This window comes from Palaemon carinicauda, unplaced genomic scaffold (genome assembly GCF_036898095.1).
Source record: "Palaemon carinicauda isolate YSFRI2023 unplaced genomic scaffold, ASM3689809v2 scaffold43, whole genome shotgun sequence".
In the NCBI taxonomy this organism is placed as follows: domain Eukaryota; kingdom Metazoa; phylum Arthropoda; class Malacostraca; order Decapoda; family Palaemonidae; genus Palaemon; species Palaemon carinicauda.
In genome coordinates this window covers 176,405-198,300 of record NW_027171684.1, presented here as the reverse complement: position 1 = coordinate 198,300, position 21,896 = coordinate 176,405, and the positions used below count along the sequence as shown (strand labels likewise).

The window sequence follows — 21,896 nt, the reverse complement described above, 5'->3', positions numbered from 1 at the left end:
AGGCCTTCGATTTCCCGGACATTCTGATCCCCATGGGACCAGAGGAATGGATGGACCTCGAGTGGTGGGTGGCAGACAAGAAACTGCTAAAGGATGTTGACCTTCTCGTCCCTCCCCTGGACTTGATACTCTTCTCAGATGCATCAAAAGAAGGGGGTCCAGGGATCCACATGCTGCACAACACATCCGCAGGCCTATGGTCAGAGTTTGAAAAGTACCAGCATATATAAAACTCTTAGAGATGAATGCTACCTTGCTGGTCCTTCAGTTCCATCTCTTACTAATGGGCCATTCATTGGTGCTAATGAGCGACAACACCATAGTAGTGGCTTTCATCAACAAACAAGGCGGTACTTTTTCGCAGCCCCTTTCCCATCTGGCAGTAGATATACAGAACCACAGGTCTTCATGAGAGTGTTCGCCCTAGTGTCATCTTGGGCTCACAGAATCAGCATTCATCTCCTACGTTATGTGGATGAATGGCTGATTCTGGCAGATTTGGTGGCGACTCTTCTTCAGCACCAAGACAATCTTCTGGGGCTTTGCTAACATTTGGGGAACAGGGTGAACCTCAAGAAGTTATCACTGTTCCCAACTCAATGACTGGTATACCTAGGAGTGGTAATAGACACCAGTCTTCACAAATCCTTCCCATCAGACGACAGGGTAATGAGGCTGAGGAAGGTTGCAAGGCCATTCCTCAAATGAGAAGAACTCCCAGCCTAGAGGTGGTTATGTCTCCTCGGGCACCTATCATCCCTGGCCTATCTCGTTCCCAACGTCCACCACAGGATACGATCTCTCCAATGGCAGGTAAATTTCACCTTGAATCAGGCCTTCGATTCCCCGGACGTCTTGATCCTCGTGGTACTAGAGGATTGGACGGACCTCAAGTGGTGGGTGGCAGACGATAAACTGCTAAAGGGCGTCAACCTTCTCTCCTCAGCTGGACTTGATGCTCTTCTCAGATGCATAAAAAGAAGGGTTGGTGGCCCACATAATGCACCAGACAACCTCAGCCCTATGGTCAGAGTTTGAAAAGTACTAGCACATGAATATCTTTCATCTTTCGACATGGCTAAATGGTACGGTCACTGTCATACAAGCATCCTGTATCAGGGTTCGAATCCCTGCCAGTCGGATGCTTTTGTCTTTTAGTGATTTCGCCCCGAAACTCTGATCCCGTGGTCGTTAAGAGAATCCTGACATTAATGTGTCAAAATATATGGCTTATTTGAAATATATATATATATACAGTGGAACTTCTACATACAATTGTCTTTACTTACGATTGTTCCAACATCCAAAGTAAAATTCCATCAAATTTTTGTCTCGACACCCGAAGTAATGCTCCAACATCCGATGTAGATCTTGTTTACGCCGGTTGATGGCAGCACGTAAGAGGGACGCCATTGAGCGTTGAGTGCTCTGTTCTCTGTTCTTGTGTGTATCGTGTGGTTGTCCTCTGTTTGGTCTGTTATTAACAGTGCTTATTTTCTTCCTTTTCTCACATTTCCTTTTTGATTGTACCTATAATCATGGTGCCTAAGAAGCTAAGTTTCAGTACAGGTAGTGGTGAGGAAAGGAAAAAGGCAATTTTTTCTTTATAATTGATGCAAGAAATTATAGAAAAAGATGAGAGCAGTGTGCATGTGAGTGATATGGCTAAACAATGTGGCCGGAATAGGCCTATGATCTCGACGATCATCAAGCAGAAGGCAGCCAAAAAAGCAGATAAACCATCGAAGGGATCACCATTATTACAAGACATCGTAGCAATACCCTGGAAGTGATAGAATGCCTTTTGTTGATAGGGATAAAGGACAAAGAGATTGTTAGCAACGATCATTTGTGAGAAGGGCCAGTGTGATGAACAGAAAGACAGAAAAAAGTGAAGCAAAGAAAACCAAGATAGCAATAACAAGCTCTTTTAAAAAAGTCCTCTCTCTTTTTCTGTTTCTCTCTAAACATAGCATTTACATGTTCTTTAAATAAAACCTCTCTCTCTCTCTCTCTCTCTCTCTCTCTCTCTCTCTCTCTCTCTCTCTCTCTCTCTCTCTCTCTCTCTCTCTCTCTCTCTCTCTTTTCTTCTTCGCTGTTATAGTGTTAGAGACATCTATTATTTTTTTTCCTGAGAGAGAGAGAGAGATTAAACAAAAATGTGTTTAGAGTACATATGATTTTTAACAGCGTCAACGAGTTGAAAGACAATTAAATGTAACTAAGAAAGTAATAACAGCCAATCTGAATTCCTTTATTAACTAAAACAAATATTGATACAAACACACTTGTGTGCGTATGCACAAACACACACACACACAGGTGTAAGACTTGCTATGCTGTAAGAGACAGACGGTCGGGGAGGAGGTAGAGATGGTGACTGCGATAACATACCGTAACTCGTCACTGAAAGTGATGAAAATTAAAAATAAAAAAAAAAAATGTAAAAAATATGAAATATGAAAATGAAAAAAATAAATAAGCTAAGTTAGATTAAAGTTTCCGTAGTGTAAGTTACGGTACGTTATTGCAGTCACCATCTCTACCTCCTCGCCGATCGGTTCTCTTCCTGCGTAGGAATTCGTACACCTGTGTGTGTGTTTGTGCATACGCACACGAGTGTGTTTGTATCAATATTTGTTTTAGTTAATAAAGGAATTCAGATTCACTGATATTGATTTTTTGGTTACATTTAATTGTCTTTCAACTCGTTGACGCTGTTAAAAATCATATGTACAGTACACAACACATTTTTGTTTAATCTCTCTCTCTCTCTCTCTCTCTCTCTCTCTCTCTCTCTCTCTCTCTCTCTCTCTCTCTCACAGAAAAAAATAATAGACGTCTCTAACACTAACAGTGAAGAAGAACAAGAGAGAGAGAGAGAGAGTATTTATTTAAAGAACATGTTAACACCATGTCTACCTTCTTGCCGATCGTTCGTCTCCTCCTGGCGTAGCAAATCCTACACCTGCGTTGGCCTGTCTCTAAGGTAAAGTGACAATAAAAACACATTTTATATTTAATATTTCTTTATAATTATCTTTTTTACATCCTTCTTTCATATTATGCAATTATGTTATTGTTATGTGTAATTATATGTAGTAATTTATTAAGGAGTTATTATAGGTTTTTGGGCTGTGGAACGAATTATATACATATGTATATATATACATACATACATACACACATACATACATACAGTCTATATATATATATATATATATATATATATATATATATATATGTATATATATATATACATACATACACATATGGATATAAGTGTTTATATGTAACTTTATATATTCACACACGTGTGTGTATATATATATATATATATATATATATATATGTATATATATATATACATATATATACGTATATATACGTATATATATATATATATGTATATATATATATATATATATATATATATATATATATATATATATATATATATATATTTAAACTAGAAATTTTAAGGCTTTGTTTATAGAGAATATTCATATTTCATGTAATCCCACAAGAAATATAAGGCTACACTTGATTTTATTTTGTAGTAGAGGTATTTTAATTGTTCATTTTTTTTACAGATAGCTGAAGAGTGTGTGTCCATAGTAAATAACACTGAACATGTTGGCTGGCTACTAAATAATGTTGAACGTCAAGTCTGTCCTGATGTTTTAATGCAGTTTGCCAAACTTACACACCATCTTTTAACAGCACCTTCATTCCAGCTTCATCAGTGCAGGTAGGAGTTTTAGTATATTTTATAGGATGGGAAAATGAATTACATATGAGGACCTCATTGTATGAAAAGCACAATTTCCCATTTTAAAAACATAAAAAACACATTTAAACTTTTCAAAATGGCAAATGCCCTGAACCAATCTTATGAATTAAATCTGTTTTTCATTGTAGGAAAAGAAAGTCATCCTTTTGATATACATGAAAGATTATTTTGGCATTAACGTTATACTATATTTAAGCTAGAGCATATAATATGAGGAATTGTGGAGTGTGCTATCTTGTTATTCTGCATAATCATAATGGTTTCATCTTTTTTTTTTTTGGGGGGGGGGTATTAATGTGCTGTATAGTTTCCAAATACTTTCCTATGAAAGACTAGAACAGTGAATCCTTTTTTGTTGACCAGGCGGACATGATTTTTTATAGTTTATTTATGACATATTTGTTTTTGATGTTAATAGTTTATATATGACATGTCTGTTTTGACGTTGTTACTTATTTTAGAATGATTTATTGTTAATTTGTTCTCTTCATTTATTTATTTCCTTATTTCCTTTCTTCACTGGGCTATTTTTCCCTGTTGGAGCCCCTGGGCTTATAGCATCTTGCTTTTCCAACTAGGGTTGTAGCTTGGATAGTAATAATAATAATAATAATAATCCACTATGACATACCTGGTAAATGCCAAAGAAATATGGTCTACCGTGCTCTAGGGTCGGTGTATCAATATGCGAAGCATGGACTCGATGTAAATAAGATAAACTTTTGAGTTCAGGCACTATTGAACTCGACACAGCACCTCTAATGCTGAAAATTGTCTGCTATGGGTGGAGTCATTACCACTTTATCCCCTTCATAAACACAAAAACTAACTCTGACTCGGGGACAGTAGTACCTGCGCATCAACCATCTCAGGACCTCCATATTCATTCTCGTCATTTTGAAGAAATATGTCTTCCCTTAAGTTAGAAATCCAAGAAACGATTAAGTAACAAGGAACAGGTTTGCTCTTGACACAAATACAAATCTTCGTTATTTACATTAGGAGATAGAAAATAACACAATCTGGAACTTGGCCATAAAAACATTTAACGAGGTATCAACCGATTCAGTTGTTATTAATTGGTAGTGGTAAATCACCGCTCACTCACAACAGCCCCGCTTTGATTTTAGCCGTAGTTGAAAAGGGACGTTCTCTTCCATGCTCTACATGGTAGTACAGTATATCATACCTGAAGTATATTTCATTAAAAAAGTTCCCCTTGATTTTAGCCCCGCCTTCAGTCACATAGACGAGCCTGAACTCTTTGCTCTTCAACAAAAATATACCTCTCCAGGCACTGTGTTGCCGAGATGCTGTTCTCAGTATCCAAGATGTGCGTATAGGATGGAGTGTGCAGTAATATGGAATTCTCTTCAAGAGGAAACCTTTACACCTGTGAGAAATAGAGCGAGCGCTCTCCAACCCCCGCACATGATGCTGACTACCGGAAGCGTGGCCTTTGGCACCCGTTTACTCGTCCAGGTGACCCTCGACCTTGAATCCATCGCTGTTCGACATTACTCAGAATATTTCCTTTCATCTCATAGAATGAGTTCATGTATATGTGCTTGTTGAAGAAATGTTACTCTCACCACCCCGACAAACTATATTAGGCGGGAGATTTTGGGTCCGCTCGGGCAGCCAGTCTGTCGGTGGCCTACAGACAGTCAACGTGTTGTGACTAATTATAGCACCCCAATTTAGTCATAGATTTTACAATTATACAAGTTACACTTCACCCTTGTTTCGATAGAACATGTCTAAATGGCGCAGTGATATAAGAACCTGGGAAACATTTGAGATGCCTGGTGTGTAACTCCTTGGTAACCGCAGGGTACTTGGGGAGTAATTGCTTCCCCTAGAGGAGCAACTTCACGCCGTTCTCGATCGAGAGCTAAATGCTCCTGATCAAGAACAGTACATTCACGATCGCGAGTCATGAGTTCACGATCAAGGTCTAGACATTCCTCATCTAGAGGTAGAGGTAAGCATACGCGCAGTCCTTCAGCGCGTCGTTTCTCAATCTGTCCTTCTCCTAACTGACCCCGAACCAAACCTGATCCTGAGACAGGCGTCCAGCTAAACCACCTCCAGTGCCCTTTGCTGCCTGGGGTGCTTTAGCACAGCATTTGCCTACCCTTAAAGTTGCCTCTACTCAAAAGCACTCTTTGCCGACATCGTGTGTCATAGGCGGTTGTCTGAAGCAGCAGGAATGCCCAAGGCTTCCTCCGTCCAGTATGGCTCTTAGTGCTCGCGTTACGAGCACTTCTACTTGTGAATCACGCCTACTATCACACGAAAATCGCGATTTTGCATGCAAATCTCGTGAATTTGCATGCAAATTGGCAATTTCCTTACTCAGAAGCACTCTTTGTCGACATCATCTGGAGTAGGAGGTCCTCTGAAGCAGTAGGAATGCCTGAGGCTCTCTCCATCTATTGTGGCTCCTAGTGCTCGTGTTACGAGCACTTCTCGTGAATCGCTCCTACTATCGCGCAAAAATCATGAATTTGCTTGCAAATCTGCGATTTTCGTGATTGAGTGCGGTACCAATACCTCCATCTCCGCCGCCGCTGCCGCCTTCTATCACTTCAAGCAGCAGGCCTAAACCCTTCCCAAAAGGGTCTAGAGAGCCCCCTAATAGGTACGCTGATGTGCTATTAGCCCGAACCGTTCTCTTCTTTCGACAAAGGAGCATCTCCTGTTGCCTCAAAGACTTTCTCCTACGTCTATGCAGGCTCCCTCTAGGGTTCCTCCTAGGGGACGTTCTCCTCTTGGATTCTCAAACGAAACCCAGGACTTACCAAAGGGTGCTGATCTCCCTGCAAGGGTGAGTAACTATCTAACTTCCCTGCTGAAGTCCTTGGGTGTGGCTCTTCCACCGCCACAGCCCCCGACTGTTCCAGTCAGGGCTACTCCTCGAATTCCCTTGGAGTCTGCCTCGAGCTCGTCTCTTGGGAGTTTTGACCCTAGAAGGTGACCATCACTGGACAAGGCACGACGATCTTCCCCACCTCGATCTCGTGCCGAGGTGCCTCCTCCTTTTGATTCTTATGTGGCTAACCTTCCCTTTACTATGGTGACGGCAAGGGAGACCATGACAAAGAGTGAGAAGAGGAGGGTGAGAGGTGTAACTCCACCGCACGCCGATCTCATCCATCCTAGAACAATTAGAGACATTTGCTCTCCCAGGGAGATCTCTGTCCACCCCTTCAACCCACAAGAAATTGAGGTAGTGCCTCCGGACTAGCATCCAATTTCTTTACTTCCACCCGAAGCAGAGTCTACGGCTCCTGCTGCTGAGGCTTCTGCAATTGGTGTGCCAAAACCCTCGCAAGTTCCTCCTTCCAACTTCTTGGAGGAATGCTTCTCTGTGTGAAGGGGATCCAAAGACACCAAATCCAAGCCCATTTGGCAGAGGCACACAGAAAGTCCCCTGTGGCGGGTCCCCTCAATTTATCCAGTTGACAACCCTTACCTACCCCAAGCTCTGAATGTGATCCTGGAGGTAGATGAGCCATTGGACACGGATGACAAAAATCTTCTGAGAGCAGCTAGTCCGAACTTTCACTTAGAACAAGGCAGATGAGAATTGGAATGTACCTTTTGGCAGGTCCTCTCTTGCATGAGGGCCATCAATGGGTTGTCAACTCCTGGTACCACCACCCAGGAAGGGAAGGATATGGCTCTTGACGATATCTTCGAGACACAGAACCCCCTAGAACCAGTGTAACCTTGCCCTGATCTAAAGGCCTAATGGTCGGCAAAATAATGTTATTGCCCAGATAGCCGGAACTTCCAGTTCCTTGAGAGGAGGCTCAACCTCTGTCTTTGCCACTTCCTTTCATCCTACAAAGGAAGTATTACGAGATCGAGGTGGAACCGCATTCCACCATGTCCCTCAACCCTTCGGTGGAATCTTTGATGAAGGGTCTTCTGGCTCAAAAACCTCTCCTCTCTGAGGGCCCCCCTCTTGGCATTTGAGCTGAACATAGAGAGAGGCATGAAGTACGCCATGCAGGCTGCTTGGTGGCTCAACCTATGTTTGGGGTGCTTGGGCTTCATGGTACGCTCCCACGATCTTTCAAAGGAGTCTGCTAGGAAGTCTTTGGAGTCTTTCCTCTGGTCGGGTACCCAAACTCTTGAGTTTTTATCGCACCATGTTGTCAACTTGTGCGCGTATGCTATTCTCAAGAGAAGGGATACCATCATTGGGAAATTCCACAAACAGGTGCCGAAGATGAAAGTCTCACGTATGAGGAATTCCACCCTTGAGGGTTCTTCTCTCATTGTTCCAGAGGAGATTGAGAGGGCTGCTGAACGATGGAGGAAATCAACGAACGATTCTCTCCTTCATAGGGCCACGTCATCAAGGCCCAATAGAAGACCATCCAAGTCTTCACGTGGTCAGCAGACTGCTTCTAATCCCTCAACTTCTTGGTCCTCAGGACCTACCAAGGTATCTAAATGTCCCTTTCAGTCTAAAGGCCAGAACAGGAACAAGTCCTTCAGAGGAAAGAAGGGAGCGAAAGGGAGTGGCCGAGGTGGTCACTCCCGCTAGGAATGGCATTCCTCATCACCTACCACCTGTGGCAGTATTCCTGGACGATCGAAGTAGTCGCCATAGGGTATCGTGTCCCGTTCATTCAATCTCTCCCTCCTCTGAATCGGGATCCAGTACACTCAAGCTTCTATGCGAAGGGGTATGTAAAGGAGTTGGCCCTCAGGGCCAAGGCCAAACCATGCTGCAGAACGGCGCTCTTCAGGGGTTTGCAGTCAAATTTTTCTAATTAAAAAAGTTCCTTGAGGCTGGAGACCAATCATCAATCTCTACCCCCTGAACAAGTTTGTTCAACAAACTTAGTTCAGGATGGAGACGGCAGACATGGTTATCCATGTGGTTCGACTAAGGGACTTCATGTGCACACTGGATCTCGAGGATGCATACGTCTAGATCCAAATCCATCCGTCTTCGAGGAAGTATCTCAGATTCATACACCGAAAATATACCAGTTCAAGGTTCTATGCTTCAGTCTTGCGACAGCACCTCAGGTCTTTACTAGAGTGTTCACCCTAGTGTCATCTTGGGCTTACAGGAACGGCATTCATCTCTTCAGATACCTGGACAATTGGCAGATTTTGGCAGACTTGAAGATGACCCATCTTCGTCAACGAGACATGCTTTTCGAGTTTGTCAGGATTTGGGGGTCTTGATAAATCTCGAGAAGTCATCATTGCTTCCTTTACAGCGACTGGTATACCTCAGTATGATAAAAGACACTGTCCAACAGAAAGTCTTCCCATCAGATGAAAGAGTACACAGGCTGAGAGAAGTAGCTTCATCCTTCCTCAGGCGGGAAGCTCTACCGGCCTATCATTGGTCAAGTCTGTTAGGTCACCTAACCTCTCTCACCCGTCTAGTTCCAAACGGCCGCCTCAGGATAAGATCACTGCAGTGGCAGCTAAAGTCCGTGTGGAACCAGCAATCGGATCCACCGGATACTCAATTCCAATTATTCAGGAACAAGTAACGGACCTTTTTTGGTGGGTGGCAGACGAAAATCTTCGCAAAACTCAGAATCTTTTCTTCCCTCTTCAGGACTTGATGCTCTTTACAGATACATCAAAAGAAATATGGAGGCCCCACTTGCTGCATCTCATGATCTCCTGCCTTTGGTCAGAGACAGAAAGTTATTAGCACATAAATCTCCTAGAGATGAGAACAGCAAACCTAGCTCTTCATCAGTTCCAACAGTTGCTATCAGGCCACATGGTGGTGTTGATGAGCGACAACACCACAGTAGTGGCTTACATAAACAAACAAGGCGGTACCTTTTCGCAGCCCCTATGCCATCTTGCAGTAAAGATTCTCAGATTGTCAGAAGAACATTCGGTGTCCCTAAAAGCTCGCTTCATTCCAGGCAAGGGAACCCTATTTGGCGGAGGCACACAGAAGCTCCCCTGTGACGGGTCCCTCAATCTATCCAGTCAATGACCCTGACCTATCCCAAGCTCTGGAGGTAGGTGAGCAGACAATCTGAGCAGAGCGAATCAGGTAGTAGGCTCCAAATGGTCTTTGAATCCTCTGATAGCCAACAAAGTCCTGACTTTGGTGGGATTCCCCGACTGTAGACCTGTTCGCAACATCTCTGAACAACATGCTTCTGCTGTACTGTTTTCCAGTCCCGGATCCTCAGGCTCTATGGCAGGATGCATTTCAACAACGGTGGGACAACATCAACGTGCAGACCTTTTCCCCTTTCTGTCTGATGAGAAGACTGCTCGACAAGACCAGAGCATCCAAAAACTTAATGATAACCCTTGTAGCTCCACTATTGCATCATGCAGTGCGGTTCCTAGATCTCCTATAACTTCTAGTAGATCTACTGAGAGAACTCCCTCCACGACCAGTTCTACTCAACTGCATGCAAACATCTTCCACAGAACTGTGCAGTGGCTTCAATTTCACGCCTGGAGACTATCCAGTATCTCCTCTCTCAGAAGGGCTTTTCACAATAAGTTGCTGAGAGAATGTCCAGATGCTTGCATAAGTCCTCAGCCTCTGTGTATCAGGCAAAATGAATAGTCTTCTGTCGTTGGTGTCGTGGAAGGAATATCTCTCCTCTCGAGGCCTCTATCCCCATAATAACGGAGTTCCTTGTATACCTTTGAGAGGAAAAGCTCCTTTCAGTCTCGGCTGTGGAAGGCTATCGCTTAGCCTTGAGCCTCGCTCTTAAGCTGAAAGGAATGGACATTTCCTCTTTGTTGGAGCTTTCTTTATTCATATGGAGTTATGAGATCACTTGCCCTCAGTTAGAGATTAGGCCTACTCCCTGGAACGTAGTTCGCGTTTTGAGGTCCTTAAAAGGACCTCCATACGAACCATTACGCCATGCAACTGACCGAAAGCTCACTTTGATGAAGGCGTTACTGCTCGCTTTAGCTTCGGCAAAGAGAGTCGGTGAACTTCATGGCCTCTCGTATGACGTCGCCCATTCTAGGGGATGGGTGGTAAGTAACATTCAGCTTCCTCCTTGAGCTCATTGCTAAGACTCAAAATCCCGGGGGTTCTGGATCCTAGATTCGGGCCCTTTCAGATTATTAGTCTATGTTCTGTAACCAATGACTGAGATCAGTTGTTACCATGCCCAGTGAGAAGTTTGAGATATCTTAAATGCACTGCAGCAACTGAGCTCTGACTAACATCTCTTTTTGTTAGCTTGGGAAGGGTTAAGAGGAGGATCACTAAAAACACTGGGTTACTGCACTGTAATTGTTCAGTGCCACTTTCCTCTTGGTAAGGGTAGAAGAGACTCTTTAGCTATGGTAAGCAGCTCTTCTAGGAGAAGGACACTCCAAAATCAAACCACTGTTCTCTAGTCTTGGGTAGTGCCATAGCCTCTGTACCATGGCCTTTCACTGTCTTGGGTTAGAGTTCTCTTGCTTGAGGGTACACTCGAGCACACTCTCCTATCTTATTTCTCTTCCTCTTGTTTTGTTAAAGTTTTTATAGTTTATATAGGAGATATTTATTGTTGTTACTCTTCTTAGAATATTTTATTTTCCTTTTTTCCTTTCCGCACTGAGCTATTTTCCCTGTTGGAGCCCCTGGGCTTATAGCATACTGCTTTTCCAACTAGGGTTGTAGCTTAGTAAGTAATAATAATAATAATAAAGTGATTGAAAGAGATCTAGTCCCTGATCCTCCTTTGGCTCAACGACCTAGAGCCCATGATATCAGGGGAATCAGTACGTCCCTGGCATTCAAACACAACTTTTTCGTGTTCCAGGTAGTACAGGCGGGCGTGTGGATGTGTCAAAATACATACACAGCCCACTATTTGAAAGACATGACCCACAGGAGACTTGATACGTTTACCATCGGTCCTGGAGTAGCTGCTCAACATGTGGTTTAAGAATACTTCAGGTTCCTTTGTGGATAAGTAGCAGTTGGTTGAGGCCATTGGTTACTTGGGTTAAGATTGGGATGAATGAGAGTATGTCTGGCTTTTCCTTTCTTCATCTTCCCCTCCCCTGGGTGTACAGCACCTTGGGTCCCTCTGCAAGCTGGCTTCAACCTCTTCAGGTAATTATCACTCCCCTTGTGTAGCCTAATATAGTCATAAATTTATATACTGTCCATGTCCCCATTGCTTCCCGCGAGGTAAGCAACGAGAAACGTCTTTACTAATTCCTATATAAACTCTGAATGTGTTCATACAAGACTTACATAGCTCTCCTGACAATGAATTGCTCAGGCTGTTATTATACTCACTTTGTGTATTTTAGCGAGGCTTTAAAGTTTTCCTTAGACCTAGGTAAAACCATGCCAGAATTAGGACTTCCACCCACCGAAGAGTTAATCATACATATAAATAACGCAAGGTTTGTTAGTGTGGGAACAAATGACAAATTCGGAGATAATTTGTATTTTTCCCCTCCATCACTTGTCCCCTAGAAGTCCTGCTGCAATCAAAAGTGACATAGCTCACAGCTGTGAGAGTATATTTAGAGGTAGCTGGGTACCCTCTAGCCTCCCCCGGCCTACCCGCTCAAGCGATTAGGCAGAGTTGCCACCTCCGCTGAAAGATAATCCGCATAAATAACTACAGGTTTGTATTAGGCAATAATACAAATTAACTCTGAATTTGTCATATTGGCAATTCAAATCCCGGTGTGGTGTGGCAATTGTTCCCCGTACTACAACTCTCTTCTCATGTCCAGTATTCATATGGATAAGTATAAGCTTCTATTTCCTAATATCCTAACTTCAGATTATTAGTCAAGATATTATTCAGCAGCAGTAGGGGATTCAGCATTATGAAGCTTCATCTGTGGTGGATAATGTGGGAGGTTGGGCTGTGGCACCCTAGCAGTACAAGCTGAACTCTGCTGAGTCCCTGGTTAGGCTGAAGGAACGTAGAGAGTAGAGGTCCCCTTTTTTGTTTTGTTTCATTGTTGATGTTGGCTACCCCCCAGAATTGGGGAAAGTGCCTTTGGTATATGTATGTATGTATTATTTAGTGGACATACGGAAATTGAAATAACTAGGCGAGAGAATAAGAGTTTTAACTGTCAATTACTCTTCAAATAAGGTTTTCTGTATCTTCTCACTACTGTATAGCAAAATCATTCCTGGCTGTTAGTTCTTTTGCAATTTTTACCTCTGGTTTTGACCTATCTTTGAAGTACAAATTTTATGATACACACATACATATACCAAGGCACTTCCCCCAATTTTGGGGGTAGCCAACATCAACAAATGAAACAAAACAAAAAAGGGGACCTCTACTCTCTACGTTCCTCCAGCCTAACAAGGGACCCAACCGAGTTCAGCTGGTACTGATAGTTACCTAATATGCTGCATAGGTGAACAGGCATTCTCATTTTTTCATGAAGGCTCACATCTGTTTTCTGTTGCTAGCCAGAACTGCTATTGAAAGTAGCACTAAGAAAGCGAGAGAGAGAGAAAGAGGGAGAGCACGTGTCATTATTGAATAATGAGAGACAGCCATTGACAATTTATTTTACCAAGATTCTTAACAATTGTGGCTCGTTTAATGATTATATGATTAATTCAGGGATAATTTTTCTCCATTGCAGGTTACTATACAGTGTGGTGGCTCGACGTCATTTGCTTCGATCAATGTGGACGGTTTTGTCCAGCTTACAGCAAGGGGCACCTTTACTAGGTCATATAAATAATTCCTTTTCTGCCTTTGGTAAGTATTTTATTTTTTTTCAATTGTATTTTGAATTTGTTATCTTTAGAAATCATCCTCATCATTTTAACCCTTTTACCCCCAGGCTATTTGGAACTTTCCAAACCTTAACCCCCAGGGGTTATTTTTTTTTTCAAGCACATTTTGCAGTATATTTTTTTAAAATTGCTCTAACAGCCTTAATTTTTGTCATAGAGAGGTCAGGTTGGTCTCATTCTCTTGGAAAATCCCTGAAGTTTCTCAAAAAATTATCAAAAATATGCAAAAAAAAAAATGTAAATAGCAGTTTTTTGCAAGGACACCGGTACGTCCATAGGGGTAAAGGGATGAGTTTTGTGAAACGTACCAGTACGTCCTTTGGGGGTAAAAGGGTTAAAGAAAAGTGTGGTGGTATATGCTTTATACAGTACTCTAATAATAATATTATTAGAAAATTAATTCTTTTCAAGTTATTGGATGTCTATAAGTTATAAGATTTTTAAAAAATTATTTGGTTCATTATAATGTTAGGAATTCTAGCATTAGATTATTTTAATGACTTGATTTCAAATTCATAGTGCAGTTTCTTTGAAGCGAGAACTTATTGACCTTAAAATGAAAAACCTTATCGCCCACGTTCCATGGCAATTATACTCTCTGTGCCCTCCAATGACAATCATCAGACTATTCCCTGAGCATAGCTACCACTTGAAAACCTACTTTCTTTATCTTGAAGTTAAAGTGAAGGTTAGCTCACTAAGCTTGTCTGACATTAGTGGATTTTTCTTGAAGCCCATTGTTGTGGATGTGGTTTGATTTCATTACATAAGTACAGGATGGCACAGGTATGCTTCCAAAGTTGCCTTGACTTTTGAGTATCCTTCTGCATAACTTATGCCCCGGGCTATTTCTAATAACGGTGACAGGCTATAATTCTGAATGAAATTTTTCACTTTTGAGTTTCAGTATCCATTGTTATTGACTTACTGTGAGTCATTATTGATTTTATATCATAATACATCACGCTTTTAGTTATATAATCAGGTCAAGTGTCTAACAGAAGTTTTAAGGTGTACTTTCCGACTGTGTGATTGCCTCAAATTCATGTAACCAATCCAACAGTGTGCCATCAGTGAGCGAAGCCATCTGCTATTTAATTCTCAATGATTCTTGGAATTTGAAAATACTGGTTACAGTATTTATATGTGATGCCTAAGTTTACATATACAGTACTAACAAATTGAGTACTGCATTGTGTTTCCTTTTAACCCTTTTACCCCCAGGCTATTTGGAACTTTCCAACCCTTAACCCCCAGGCATTTTTTTTTTAGCACATTTTGCAATATATATTTTATAAATCGCTCTAACAGGCTTAATTTTCGTCATAGAGAGGTCAGGTTGGTCTCATTCTTTTGGAAAATGCCTGAAGTTTCTCATAAAGTTATAAAAAATATGCAAACAAAAATGTAAATAGCAGTTTTTTGCAAGGACGTACCAGTACGTCCATGGGGGTAAAGGGATGAGTTTTGTGAAACGTACCAGTGCGTCCATTGGGGGTAAAAGGGTTATAGTTCTTGATTTATTTGTCAAGATAGGGAAAAAGTCTTCCGCAGAGCTAGAACGGCTGTTATAAGTGGTTTGAGGTAGTTAGTGATAGGTGACGAGTAGTATAGGCAAGTAGCCCAACCTACTCTCCTGTCTGTCTATGACTCTTCACTTTTGTCTTTGGCTGCAATGAATACAGTTGTACTTCTGCATCCAATCTAAAGCTGTTTAATATTTATCACATACGTTTTAGTTTGTAATGTTTAATTTTTTGTGTTAATAAAACGAATGGAATGCCAGTGTCATTCTTCTTTAATAAAGACCAACATCCTTACCTAATTTAGTAGGTAGTAGGTTGGCCTGGGCACCAGCCGCCCGTTGAGATACTACCGCTAGAGACAGTACTACATAGGACCCTTCTCTCTGATTACGGTTCTTTCCCTTTGCCTACACGGACACCGAATAGTCTGGCCTATATACACATTCTCCTCTGTCCTCATACACCTGACAACACTGTGATTACTAGACAATTCTTCTTCACCCAAGGGTTAACTACTGCACTGTAATTGTTCAGTGGCTACTTTCCTCTTGGTAAGGGTAGAAGAGACTCTTTAGCTATGGTAAGCAGCTCTTCTAGGAGAAGGACACTCCAAAATCAAACCATTGTTCTCTATTCTTGGGTAGTGCCTTAGCGTCTGTACCATGGTCTTACACTGCCTTGGTTTAGAGTTCTCTTGCTTGAGGGTACACTTGGGCACACTTTTCTATCTAGTTTCTGTTCCTCTTGTTCTGTTGAAGTTTTTATAGTTTAAATAGGAAATATTTATTTTAATATTGTTACTATTCCTTAAATATTTTTTTCCTTATTTCCTTTGCTCACTGGGCTATTTTCCCTGTTGGGGTCCCTGGGCTTATAGTATCCTGCCTTTCCAACTAGGGTTGTAGCTTAGCATTTAATAATGATAATAATGATAACTGTTTCTGGGTACTGCAAAATAATAACTAATGTTAAAAGGAGAGGAGGCAAGGAAAAGATGGGCGGAATATTTTGAAAGTTTACTGAATGTTGAGGATAATAGGGAGGCAGATATAATTGCTGTTGCAGGTGTTGAGGTGCCAGTGATGGGAGATGAGAATGAGAGAGGGATTACAATAGAGGAAGTGAGGAGAGCACTAGATGAAACGAGAGTAGGAAAAGCATCTGGTATGGATGGTGTGAGAGCTGAGATGTTGAAGGAAGGGGGTGTGACTGTACTTGAATGGTTGGTGAGATTGTTTAATATGTGTTTTGTGTTGTCAATGGTACCAGTAGATTGGGTTTGTGCATGTATTGTACCACTGTATAAGGGTAAGGGAGATGTGCATGAGTGTTGTAATTCAAGAGGTATTAGTTTGTTGAGTGTAGTTGGAAAGGTGTATGGTAAAGAACTAATTAATAGCATTAAGGATAAAACAGAGAATGCAATCTTAGAGGTACAGGGTGGTTTTAGAAGAGGTAGGGGTTGTATGAATCAGATTTTTACAGTTAGGCAGATATGCGAGAAATATTTAGCAAAAGGTAAGGAGTTGTGTGTTGCGTTTATGGATCTGGAGAAAGCGTATGATAGAGTTGATAGGGAAGCAATGTGGAATGTGATGAGGTTATATGGAGTTTGTGGAAGGTTGTTGCAAGCAGTAAAAAGTTTCTACAAAGGTAGTAAAGCATGTGTTAGGATAGGAAATGAAGTTAGTGATTGGTTTTCGGTGAGAGTGGGGCTGAGACAGGGATGTGTGATGTCGCTGTGGTTGTTTAACTTGTGTGTTGATGGAGTGGTGAGAGAGGTGAATGCTCGAGTGCTTGGACGAGGATTAAAATTGGTAGACGAGAATGACCATGAATGGAAGGTAAATCAGTTGTTGTTTGTGGATGATACTGTACTGGTTGCAGACACAGAAGAGAAGCTTGGCCGATTAGTGACAGAATTTGGAAGAGTGTGTGAGAGAAGGAAGTTGAGAGTTAATGTGGGTAAGAGTAAGGTTATGAGATGTACGAGAAGGGAAGGTGGTGCATGGTTGAAAGTCATGTTGAACGGAGAGTTACTTGAGGAAGTAGATCAGTTTAAGTACTTGGGGTCTGTTGTTGCAGCAAATGGTGGAGTGGAAGCAGATGTATGTCAGAGAGTGAATGAAGGTTGCAAAGTGTTGGGGGCAGTTAAGGGAGTACAGTAGTTAAAAATAGAGGGTTGGGCATGAATGTAAAGAGAGTTCTATATGAGAAAGTGATTGTACCAACTGTGATGTATGGATCGGAGTTGTGGGGAATGAAAGTAACGGAGAGACAGAAATTGAATGTGTTTGAGATGAAGTGTCTAAGGAGTATGGCTGGTGTATCTCGAGTAGATAGGGTTAGGAACGAAGTGGTGAGGGTGAGAACGGGTGTAAGAAATGAGTTAGCAGCTAGAGTGGATATGAATGTATTGAGGCGGTTTGGCCATGTTGAGAGAATGGAAAATGGCTGTCTGCTAAAGAAGGTGACAAATGCAAGAGTTGATGGGAGAAGTACAAGAGAAAGACCAAGGTTTGGGTGGATGGATGGAGTGAAGAAAGCTCTGGGTGATAGGAGGATAGATGTGAGAGAGGCAAGAGAGCGTGCTAGGAATAGGAATGAATGGCGAGCGATTGTGACGCAGTTCCGGTAGGCCCTGCTGCTTCCTCCGTTGCCTTAGAAGACCGCGGAGGTAGCAGCAGTAGGGGATTTAGCGTTATGAAGCTTCATCTGTGGTGGATAACGGGGGAGGGTGGGCGGTGGCACCCTAGCAGTACCAGCTGAACTCGGTTGAGTCCCTTGTCAGGCTGGGAGGAACGTAGAGAGGAGAGGTCCCCTTATATATTTTTTTATTTTTGTTTCATTTGTTGATGTCGGCTACCCCCCAAAATTGGGGAAGTGCCTTGGCATATGTATGTATGTATGTATAACAGCAAGTTAAACATGCATGAGTCAACAAAGTTACAGTTCTACATTTTATATTAATTTTAATAATGCCATCAAAGAAAACTTAAGATCGTAACAAGTAGTAAACCTTGTTTTTCAATATTTAACTTAGCCGGTGATTATATAAGCTGCAACTCTGTTGCTCGACAGAAAACTCTACGTTAAAAATCCGCCAGCGATCGCTATGCAGGTAGGGGGTGTACTTCAACAGCGCCATCTGTCGTGCAGGTACTCAGTACTCAATGTAAACAAAGAACTCAATTTTCTCTCTGTCGGGCTACCGGCAAGACCTACTAATTCGCTGTTGCTAACTGGATTTGTTTTCACAACTATTGGTGAAGTACACTATTCTAGTTTTGAGCTTTCGCTATGCAGGTGTTTTATCTTCATCTCAAAACTTGAACTCGTTTTGGATAGATTTAATTATGGTGACAAAGAGAGTATGGACTTTCTTTCACTTTTAAATGGCCGACCCTTCCCTTAGACGGAAGTGTGTTTAGGCTTTTAGTAATTATCTTATCACGTTATAGATTTTCCTCTATATATTTTATATCTCTCCGCCTTTATTAGGCCTCTTCGATTAACTTTCCATTTTTTATAAACATATAAAATAAATTTTAATGCTTTGTTTATATAGACCTTTCCTAAGAGTAGGCGGTCCTAACTTGGAAACCGAAGTTAATCAACATTGAGCCCTTTATATCGTCTTTAGCTTTTAAAGGATTTAAAACTTTTTAAATGTAATATTTTATGAAAGAATTTCTTTGATAGTCTTCGTACTGTTTTCAAAGATGAACTAACGTTTAGTTTTTTATGCTACGCAGTTGTTGACGTTCAGGACGTTCAACATGCGCTCTATCGTTACGATAGAGAGTGAGTGTATCACGGTTTCACTTTGCAGTAAGAGTAAATCGATTCTGACGTTTTGTTCATTCTTTCTTAGCTTAAATGTTTTAAATTCTAATTTAAAGGAACTTTTTATTTGAAAAACCTTTCAGTTTTTTGCTTTAGTCAAATAACATGTTTTTTTTGACGATATATAATTGGGCTCTTCTCTTAGGTGCGAAATCAAGAGAGAAAGAGAGAGAGGGATAGAGACGGAGGGAGAGAGAGGAGAGAAAAGGTTCCGTTCAAGCGGGTAACGTTGTTCTCGTGTTACTCTCGTCCCTAGTCTCTGTACGGGGAGGAAGGATAAAACGTTTTTAGGTTTTTATTCTCGTCCCCAGGCTATGTGCGGTGAGAGATTGAAAACGTAGTTATATGAACTAGTGTTTAGTCTCTTTCCCAGCCACTGATTTTTCTTTTTATCTTAAAATATGTTTTCTGTTTTTTACTGGTATTATGAGCTTGCATTATACGACTAATTTCGCAATTACTACCTTTTAATGAAGGGTAGAATTGCGTGTTTCAGATAGAAATAAGTGCAAAACAGAAAATCGAAGTGATAAAGTGATATGCGCAAAATGTTACAGTGTTGCTTCCGAGGCGCAAAGTGTTACAGTGTTGCGTCCGAGGGTTCGTCTGTTCGTGCCTGTCGTTCACCTAGTCCGGGACCTCTTGCAAGCTCCCAAGCCCAGGGGAGAAGTAATGTCAAAAGACTTATGGGTTCGAGAGGCCTTGACCAACGAACAGACGTTTTCCCTCTATGGTATCGGGTGTTTCTTACCAAGATCTCCCCTACCATAAGACGAGAGAGACGTTGTTTCTCCTCGCCATCCGTAGGCTTTTCAGGACAGGTCCAGCATCCTGGTTACAGCCATTAGGACAGCTCTGACCCTATGCAGTCATCGGATAACTGCTCGCCGCCTAACAAAAGCGTAACACAGACTCCGAAAGTCTTTTTTTGTAGGCAAAGTGTTGCGGTCACAGACGTTACCCTCGTCTATTACCACAACCATTTCCGTTGATCCTTAAGGGGTTGTATGGCAAAACATGCAGTATATGCTTGCCTCCCTTATGGAAAACTATTCTGCCGATTAGTCCGTTGAGTCTAGCCGTTTATCTCATCGATATCCTGGCTTTCAGCCAACCTAACGTTCCTTTGTGCTTACTGTTGACGTTGGCGTAGCTTAGTCACGTCAGTCAGGTTGTTTAGAACCACACTCGATGCGGTCTCGTGTGGTTTTTCAGCCGCATTTGGACGTTAGGCCACTGGCTGATGCTCCTGTTGACGTTCTAGACGTTCACTAACAATTGGAGTTGACTTGTTTTGACGCTGTGCGTCAACCTCCGCATTCTAGAGTTGTTTTGACTGCTCAGTCTAGGCAGTCAAAGCAGTCTCGAGTGGACGCTGTACGTCCTCACGCACCTGTTGTGGTTGACAGTTCAGTTGTTGACAGTTCACAGACTGTCAAGCAGTTACATGACGTTGCGTTCTGGTCCGCTACTAATGCACCAGTGAGAGACTCAGCTTTTATCGGACAAGGTTCCTGTAGATGAGGAAGTTGCTGTTCTCCCTCCTACTGATATTCCCTTGAGGACTCTGTCAGATGGAGAGGAGCCTTAAGCTGCTTAGCCTCCTATGGACTTTAATTAAATCATGATGATTTTTTTAAGGATCTTCGTCCGGATCTTGTAACTGCTGCTCCTCGTTCGCCTAAACGTCAGAACTTACACTAGGCCTAGCTACTTCGAAGCCGTTGTTTTTAAGCTAGTGCTCTCTCGCTCTCCTAGAGAGCGTTACGTTGGCTAGGCGACTGGTTTTTCACCAGGAGGAGTTTGGGGGATACAGCCTTTGCTTTCCCTTCTTTTAAACTGGTTTATAGAGCGAGAGTCTGATATGACACGAGAGAAGTTCTCGGCTTGGGAGTTCATGCCTCTGCCCAGATAGACTTCTCAATTCTGGTAGACTCTCCCTGGCGCCTAGCCAGGAGACGCTCCAAGTTGTTTACAGGTCAACTTCTCAGCTGTTGTCGAGCCTTTGAAGTTTTGCTGTACTATTATGTCACGCATAACAAGGCTTTCAGGGATGGTAAACGGTTCCGCCTCAGTCGCTAACCCCGTCTGTTGCCACACCTGCTCCCGTAGACCCTAAATGGGCTTTGCTGCAAGACATGCAGTCCAAGCTTGCGTCCTTGATAGAGGACTTAAATGCGGAGAAGAACCTTCTGGCCAACAACCTTCCAACCGGTCGGTTGTGCGCCCTGTTGACGCTGAGGTAACCTACTCGCGTCTGCCAGTTGAGGTGGTTCCTCCACCGATGCGACCCAGTGTGGGTTGCCAGCCGCACGTTGACGTTAAGCGACGCTCGGAGGTGGTTGTTGACGTTCAGGACGTTCAACAACCAGCAGAGGTGACTTGTTGTGACGCAGTGCGTCAACCTCAGCAACCCGGTAGGGTGTTGACTGCACAACCCAGACGGTCTAGACAGTTTCGGGTTGACGCTGTGCTTCCTCGCGCACCCATGGTTGTTGACAGTTCACAGACTGCAGCAGTTCCATGATATTGCGTCCGGCTCCGTCACGCATCCACCAGTGCGACCGGATTCAGCGAGTCAGACGTTGCCCACTCCGTTGCCGTTTCCTCATCAGTTTCGGATGAGGAACCCTCTGATGAGGACGTTGCTGAACAAGACGATCAGCCCCCAGCCCTGCTATCCATCCAGAAGATGCTGAAGAAGGAACGCTGCTCAGTCAGGCTGTGGATGAGTCTGGTAGGGACGCTGTCATCCGTGGATCAATTTGTGTCACTAGGAAGACTACACCTCCGTCCTCTTCTATACCATCTAGCTTTTCACTGGAAAAAGGACAAGACGCTAGAAGCGGTCTTGATCCCAGTTTCCGAAAAGATAAAGTCTTGTCTGACTTGGTGAAAGGACTATATAACCTAAGGAGGGTCTTCCCCTGACTGTTCAGACTCGCAACCACGTTCTCTTCTCGGACGCATT

The 21,896-nt window shown here is 42.5% G+C and overlaps 1 protein-coding gene across 1 annotated transcript in view; it reads left to right on the top strand.

Annotated features, from left to right (window-relative positions):
- Window positions 1–21,896, top strand: part of LOC137636889 (ubiquitin-protein ligase E3C) — a 159,362-nt gene that overhangs the window by 75,129 nt on the left and 62,337 nt on the right. Inside the window, exons 9-10 of the mRNA XM_068369245.1 lie at window positions 3,594–3,751; window positions 13,397–13,515. Of these exons, the coding sequence (XP_068225346.1) occupies window positions 3,594–3,751; window positions 13,397–13,515 (277 nt within the window). The remainder of the gene's footprint in view (window positions 1–3,593; window positions 3,752–13,396; window positions 13,516–21,896) is intronic.